General features: G+C 33.1%; 1 protein-coding gene across 3 annotated transcripts in view; it reads left to right on the top strand.

Annotated features, from left to right (window-relative positions):
- LOC109396179 (coiled-coil domain-containing protein 171) overlaps positions 1 to 8,006 on the top strand; it is a 214,779-nt gene that overhangs the window by 22,123 nt on the left and 184,650 nt on the right. The window contains exons 1-5 of one of the 3 annotated variants that reach the window (XM_019667812.1): positions 1,109 to 1,172; positions 1,417 to 1,523; positions 3,241 to 3,330; positions 4,321 to 4,521; positions 7,140 to 7,307. In XM_019667812.1, the coding sequence (XP_019523357.1) occupies positions 1,163 to 1,172; positions 1,417 to 1,523; positions 3,241 to 3,330; positions 4,321 to 4,521; positions 7,140 to 7,307 (576 nt within the window). In that variant the 5' untranslated portion in view covers positions 1,109 to 1,162. Of the gene's footprint in view, positions 1 to 1,108; positions 1,173 to 1,416; positions 1,524 to 2,741; positions 2,856 to 3,240; positions 3,331 to 4,320; positions 4,522 to 7,139; positions 7,308 to 8,006 lie in introns of those variants that run through there. The other 2 variants (XM_019667813.1, XM_019667814.1) reach the window with 2 other exon arrangements.

Genomic DNA, 8,006 nt, shown 5'->3' with positions numbered 1-8,006 from the left:
TTTTTTTTTCCCCTAGCTGGGATATATGTTGTTTCCATATCAATTTTTTTAAGTTAAATAGTTTTCTGTTTAAGAAAATCTGAGGTGTACCCAACCTTAAGATAGCATTTAGATTATACCTTGATGAATGTAATAAATTTATTAATAAAATTTTGTCTAAGATTGGAACACTAAATGTCATCAGCACTCTGAGATGAATAAAGTTGGTCTATCATTAACTAAAATATTTTTGTCTCTTTTTTCCTCTCTTCTTTCTTTCCTTTGTTACTAACCTCCTTCCTTATCCCCCCCCACCAAATTTAAGCACTTGAATACTTGAAGAATATATGAGTGATTTTATGTAATTACTCGTTTACTATCTCTCCTCCTCTTTTCTGACTGTAAATTCTGTGAGGACAGAGATACACCAATCTTTTTCACTTCCACGTGCCTAATGCGTAGGATTGGTCCATAGCAAGAATTCAGTAAATTAGTTGAATGAATGAATCAATGAATAATAAAACACGCTATGAATGCTTTTAAAAAAATTATCTTTGTTGAAAATGTGTTTCTTGTCTATTGAAATATTTAGATTGTAAAAATGGGGAGAAATCATAATAAGAAAAGAAATATTTTTAAATAAAAATGTTTTTATATTTGCTACTTGTTTTTTAACACAAAGAGTAGCATAATAAACAATCAATTTAAAATGGCTTTTGAAACTAAACCTCTTATTATTTTGGATTAATATTTTGAACTACATTTTACCATGTGACCTTGATTAGCTCAACTAACATATGGCCCAACTAAATTAAAATAGTTTGAGGGCACAATACGGAACTACTCATATTTTTACAATGAGTATCAGTTTTAATTGAAACATGATGTGGGCCTATGTAGATAATATAATTTTTCGTTATTTATTTCAAATTGTAACTTGAGAATTTTAAGGATTGAAAAAATATTTCTAAGCATAACAGAGAATATTGTGCTCTTGGGTTCAGAAATTATTATTTAAGCAAAAAGGCCTGACTGATCAGAAACACAAGGGCAAAAGTAAGTGTATCTAATTCCTCAAAACAATGTTAGTGTATACTGTTCATGTAATTGTTGTATAACAGGTGTGTACAAACACTTCAGCTAAGAGATAGGAAAAAAAGAAAAGACGTCACTACTGACTACAATGGGCCTTGGTAAGTACAAAGTTGCCATAAATTAGAATTTGATATATTCTGGATTTAATTTGACCACTGGTTTAGAAAAAGGCTGTTAATATTTGGCTATTCAGTAGTATACTTTGGCCGATAAGATTCTACTCACTGTTTCATAATGTCTTTTCAGCTCCATGTAATTGTAATAATATCTCTGTTACTATTTGCTTAGCTTTTATCTCCTTGTGACTTTCAGGGTATACTTTCATCCTATATTTTTCTCTAGGCATCCACAAGGACAAAAATAAACCTCCCAGCTTCTCTGTTGTCCTTGAGATTTTGAGGCATACCTTGACAGATTACCAGAACAAGCTGGAAAATGCATCTAATGAGGTAACTCTTGCACTGTTTGGCTCCACACATATAGCCTTCGGCCTGCAGCAGTACGTAGCCCTTGCCTGTTACAAAGGTCAGAAAAATTGGGAACACTGAATTGGCTGCTTCACAGATACAAAAAATAATAAATTGTCTGTCACTGTTGTTTTTTCAAGTGTGGCCTAAAGTTGCGTCTCATGTATGTTTTTATAATCACTGTCACTATTTTCAAAGTTATAAAGTCTGTCACTTCTGGGACTTCAAAATTTATTTATTCTGATTTAGTACAAAATCTATGCAAGTTATTGAAGTTAATATGTTATATTTAAATGTTAATGTGTTTTTTATGAAATTTGGAATAGGTAGTGGAAATTTGGGTTTTGTCAATATTTTAGGTTAAGATTTCTACAATTGTGGAAGTCTTAATAAAAAAGGAATAAGTTAGTTTTTATTCTCTAAAGTGTTAGAAGTTTTTTAAAAACAAATGTTTATTTGATGCAGCATGGAAATTTTTAGTTTGCTGATTGAAAAAGCTGATGCTTCTATTTATCATCTCATTTGTATTGTTTAACATGTGGGTTGGTAATTTTCTTGGGTATTAAAATATTTTATGCATTCGTGCTTTAAGAATTGAAGAGTTTGCTTAGTTACATCTTGTCAAATTAGAGAATATGAAATAATTCCATTGAATACAATTAGTTAGCAAAACAACAAACAGATGGTTTGAACCAAAAACAAACTACATAGCATGGAATTTAGTGTTTATCTGTTTTTTTTTTTCCATATAATACAAAGGCCATGAAACCATTACATTTGACATTTCAGAAGGGGCTTATTTTACTTTTGTTTAATAAGATGAACAAAGAAAGAAAAGTGAGTCTTTTTAATACCCTTTGTAATTGTTCAAAAGGCATAAAAGAAAGTGAACGTTGAAATAATTAAAGAACAAACATTGCTAGGTCTTTCCCTGTGAGACAAGACAACTTGTATTGTGAGTAGTTTATGAAACTCTTCTGAGGCCTCGGTCTGGAAACTGCAGGGTAACTAGGAACATATTACCCACAGCGAATTGTTATTTGGGAGGATGAATGTCACATGATCCTCAGCACAGTTGAAAAGTCGACTCAGCAGGCTTTGGCTTAGTAATGCGCTTTGTTGTGAACCAGTGCCAGAGACAGCAGTGGGGAGACCAAGGGGGTGGCTGCAAAGAAAGCAGAAAGAGCAGTCTGACAGAAAGAAGAATGAACTGTCAAAGAAAATAAATCACAGGCAGAGCAGGACCAACTGATGACCTGCCACAAGCCTTCCCAATAGGACTGCATGTGACCGACCCTGAAGTTGTCATATGGAGTGAGAGACCAGTGAATACCCTCATGATGTATAGAAAGAATGGTCTTCGGTTCTGTCCTTTTTTCTTTTCTTATAGATGCCACTGCTTCTGGCATTTTGGTCCAGTAGGATTTTAAGAATAAAGTTATATTTGTGTACAGTAAGAATGAAATGCTTTATCCAGACATAACACCATTGACATTTTAAGCTTGAATGCTTTTTCTTTTTACCCATATGAACTTGTGACAGAAATTACATAGTTAAGCAAAAGAAATAATTTTTAAGACTCTTAATTACTATTGAAAAATTTATATTAAGTAATTGCATAAAAAACATGTAAAGATTAGCTTTCAAGTTACCCATCCTAGGAAAATATAAAAAAGTTACTTATATTTTCTTTTATCAGCTAAACAATGTCAGTGATGCTAAGGAAAAGGCATCTAATGAACTTGATTCTACCAAACAGAAGATAGAATCTCACACTAAAAATATAAAGGTATTATGATTTAAAATAATTTTTTCCTTTTGTATTAAGAAACAAATATAATTATTTATGGAAACTTTTTAGGTAGAGATCTGTAAATACATCTTTCTGTTTCTTATTAAGTATGTTTGGATACAATTTTAATTTTTTGTTGTTGATCAAAGTAACAAAAATGTTTTTTCATTAAAAAAACAACTTGATTAGACGTTATTCTGGTTAATAGAAACATTTATTTCCCAGATTTAATTATAAAACCATAGATTCAAAAAATGATTTAAGTTTTAATATCTACCCTTTGATACATAGTAAACATATTTTACATAAGCACCTCAGTATTTGGAGTCAGTTTTCATCTTTTTAGGGTGGAGCCATTATTTTTTGTATATCATGCCTGGTGATGGGCTGAGGCCACACCTGGCCCAGGTCCAGGACAACAGTTTATTTTATTTTCTGTGCTGGTTTTTATGGACTACATCTTTGTAATGTTATATTGGAGCAACTCTGAGTTGTTCAGTATTGTTGGAATTTTTTTGTGTTAGTTCATGTTGAGTTTGTCATGGATATACTTCAGTAGAATTTGTTAAGGAATAAATGCTCAGCAGAATTTTAAGCCACATCTTTGAGATTTCTGTTAGTATTTGGAATGTCATTGAGAAGTAAATGTTCTTACATTAAATGTAGGGGATTTATTTTTAGAATTTTATTTTCATGTTATTTAAAATTTTTTTGAGCCACCAAGTTATTTTTTTAAATCATGGATTGAAAGAAGAGAGTGTTTTGGAATATTAACGTTTTATGTGTAAACGTTAAAACAACTTATTTTCTAATTTTTGAGCTAAAAATATTACACTTAGAAAAAAGTCAGTAAAATGCCTTAATGTTTAGCATTGTTATTCTTTTATGTTAAAGCTTTGGAAGTTCATGATGTATTTTGTATTTGTGTCCCCCACTCTTATACTGACCAGACATCATATAACCTCTGTTTTTTGGTATCTCCGACAGGACCTTCAGGACAAACTGGCTGATGTCAGTAAAGAGCTAAGTCATTTACGCACTAAGTGTGCCGATAGAGAGGCTCTAATAAGTACCTTAAAAGTGGAACTACAAAATGTGCTGCACTGTTGGGAGAAGGAAAGGGCACGAGCCGCCCAATCTGAATGTGAACTGCAGAAGCTTTCCCAGGCTTTCCAGAGGGATACCGAGGTATTACCCGAGACAAGGGGACTGTCAGGAAAAGCCTCTCACTAATCTCAGTTTTATAAATTGACATACATCCAGTGGCCATTTTTACTCTTATTTGACTTAATTCAAAAAATTGTTCTGAGCTCACTATTTTGAAATATTCATGCCAGTTGTAAAACCAGTATCCCATTACTCTTGTGTCAGCCTGTTTTGTAAGAGGAGTAATGCAGATTTACCTTTCTGTCACTCGTACAACTAATTTTCTCTATGTAGAACATTCTACCTCAAGCAGCTGTGCTCCTAACAGTCCTTTCAGGGTGTGCCTGATTGCCAATGACAAAATTATTATTATTTTTTATTCCAGTTGTTCAGTAGCCTGGCTTGGTGGAAAGAATTTTTTTTTGTAATCAGATGGAAAACTGGACGTGGGTCCTGGTACTTCTGTTTACAAACCATGTGAACATAGACAAGCCACACAAGCTTAGTCTCTCCACATCTGAGTTTCATTATTTGCAAAATAGGAATAATATTTACTTTAATATTAGTCAGTCCCTCTTCATATAAAATATATAGGAGTCCCTCTTCATATAAAAATTTAGAAAAATACAAATCTTACAAAATTATAACTTTATTTGGATGCTCTAGAGAGTTGCCTATCCATTTTTATTTATTAATGACTTCTTAAAATATGATGACAAAACTTTCATATTCTGTAGGAGCTTGTGTGAATGGAATTGTTATCTTATATTTTCTTTTACCCATGGGATGTAGAGTGAGCCTAGCTAGTGAAGAACTGGTTTATCTGAGTCGTCCTACATATTGAGTTCATTACTCCAACAAATATGAACATGAATGCCAAGAGAGAAAAAAGGAAACATTCTTTCCCCTCTTCTTACAGTCTGGGATTTAAATTGTGTCCACATGAAGGGGCTGGAATTGTTCTACACATCAGATAATGATTAAAGTAAAGGAAACTGGAAGCCTGACTATATTGTAAAGTCAGCATGTCTACAGCATTGTGGTTGGGTTCAACATGTGTGAATTGATTTTGGACCTTGAGACTCTCTTTTCACGCCAAATGGATGATTATCATGCATGGTTTGTCACAGCCCAAGCAAAAAGGACATAATGGCGACACAATGAATTATGCTTGAGGATGAACTCAATGGCAAATGCGAAGGGGGATGGTTTTAAGTGCCTGAATATTACATTTGGTTAGTTGTATTCAATCAGATTTTTAAACATCTCAGCCCAGTTGAAAATGCAAAGGACGTCTTTAATTGCTTAAAAAAGAAAAAGGCATAGCATATTTATGAAGACTCTTCTGATATCCTAACTCATTTATGGTTTTAATTACATATTCAATTTTTTGGTTTTTCACTTGTTATATTTGGAAAAAATAAGGTGGCGTATAGGGAGAATTAAAGATACACATTTTGAAATATATCAGAAAACTTTCCCTACAATTTCTAATTACAAAACATTTACATATGCTAGATTCAATTTTTCTTATCTAGAAGATTAGAATTTCAATTTTTTTCCTCTTAAAATTTATCCTTTAAAATTTTTTCTTTTTCTGCTGATCTATTAAATCTTGAGGGAACTTATTTTATCTACATAAAATATTCATTTTGCAGCTTCACAGTTACCTTGTCTTGGGTTCCATTATTTGGGGCTTTATAAGATGAAACACCTTATAAAGATGGCCATTTGGCATTTAGTAAGTAAATCCTCTTTGTGTGTTCAAGATGGGATCAGCTTTTTACTGAATTCTACAGCATAGTATTTATAGGTATTAAACAATGGATAATTCAGTTGTTGCAATGGCAATATAATTTTAAAGAACTTTCTTTTACATATTTCTAATTGGACAGTTTTGAAAGTGTGTCTTGGGTACCCATTTTCCACTTTTTTCCTGTTACTTTGTAATACTTAAACACCTACAAATGCCCTCTGTGCCAAACCCTATATGAGCTTATAAGTGGGGAACACAAATGAGCCCATCTTCCATATCTTTCATATCACTGTCTGCTTTGCCAAAGGGGCTTGGGATAGATTTCCTATAAGTGGTAAGTGAACCGGAATCTCTGGAGAAGAAAGCTGAGTAATTGTGTACCTGTAAAGTACAGATATTGGTATAGCTTTCTCTTTGACAGAGTTGAGTAGCGCTCTTCTCTTTATATTGTTTTTTTTTTTTACTTAAAATAACATCTGTTTCAGCAAATGTAAATATGAAATTGTAGAACTCCCATACTGACTTGCAGCTAGAAGAGCTTAGACACAAGTAGTTCAGGTACCTATGTTACTGTTGAGGAAGCTGAGGCCTGAACATGCTCTTACTCAGATCACATCCTCAGTAGTAACTGGGGTGTGGGGGGTTCAGAACCCTGCTCTTCCAGCTCCTAGATTTCAGATTTTAGTTTGAATACTAAGTGTAAGCAATTCTGTGTTTCTTTCTGATGCTTAGTTTTGAATGTAAAAAAAAAGAAAAGACACCAAAGTGACAATATTCTGAGACTAGAGTGTTTTTAATTCTTTTCCAGTTTCTTGAAATAAATTCTTTACCATGTGGGTTATGTGTTTTACTTCTTAGAATGTTTATATACTGGAATTAATTTCTTTTTTTCCCTCTCTCACAGGAGAAGCTAACTTTCCTTCATACCTTGTATCAGCACTTGGTAGCAGGCTGTGCGCTCATAAAACAACCAGAAGGCATGCTGGATAAATTCTCTTGGCCTGAGCTTTGTGCAGTCTTGCAGGAGAATGTTGATGCCCTGATCGCAGACCTCAACAGGGCTAATGAGAAGGTAACTGTCCTCAGGCACCAGATACTTCTATTAAATTCAGTGACATTTGTCCACATCACAGTATCATTAAGAGGGGCTGACATTCATCTTATTTCAAAAAGAATTTGGGTGTTAATAATTCAATACCATTAATTATGGCTTGTCTACAACTCAGTTTGATGCCATTGCTGTGGGCATGTAAATGTGACTGAAGTCTGTATGAAGTCTCTAAGCTCCACTTTCTGTGCAGGACATGCTAATACTACTAGCCAGTATTAGCCACAGGGACCTAATTAAAAGAAAATAAATTAATCTCACTGATGAAGCAATTCAAAGAACTTAGTCATTTACATGAATAAACCAACTCTTTATGTTAGCATAAAATAGAAACAAGATACAGTTATTCAAAAACACGATCTTAAAATTCTTTGCTTAGGAAATAATGAGGTTTTCCTTTAAAAGAACTTAAAAATTTTAAATTATGTTTATGGCATTTCTTGAAATGTAACAAACTGTATATTACCAACCCATTCAGTGCTTTAGATTGTAAGAAGTATATATTGTAGGAGAAAATGGAAGACTTTATAGTCACTTTTATCATTCACCAGCCTAGGAATTCAGCCTTTCAAAAAAATGTAAAAACCTTTTGGTTAGAGAACATTAAAATAGCTTAGCAGACTAACATATGCCACCATTAAAGATATTGATTCTTATCCTGGG

The sequence above is a fragment of the Hipposideros armiger genome, unplaced genomic scaffold (genome assembly GCF_001890085.2).
Source record: "Hipposideros armiger isolate ML-2016 unplaced genomic scaffold, ASM189008v1 scaffold_506, whole genome shotgun sequence".
In the NCBI taxonomy this organism is placed as follows: domain Eukaryota; kingdom Metazoa; phylum Chordata; class Mammalia; order Chiroptera; family Hipposideridae; genus Hipposideros; species Hipposideros armiger.
Note: the sequence above shows the minus strand (reverse complement) of the source record. Positions and strands in the feature narration are given on the sequence as shown.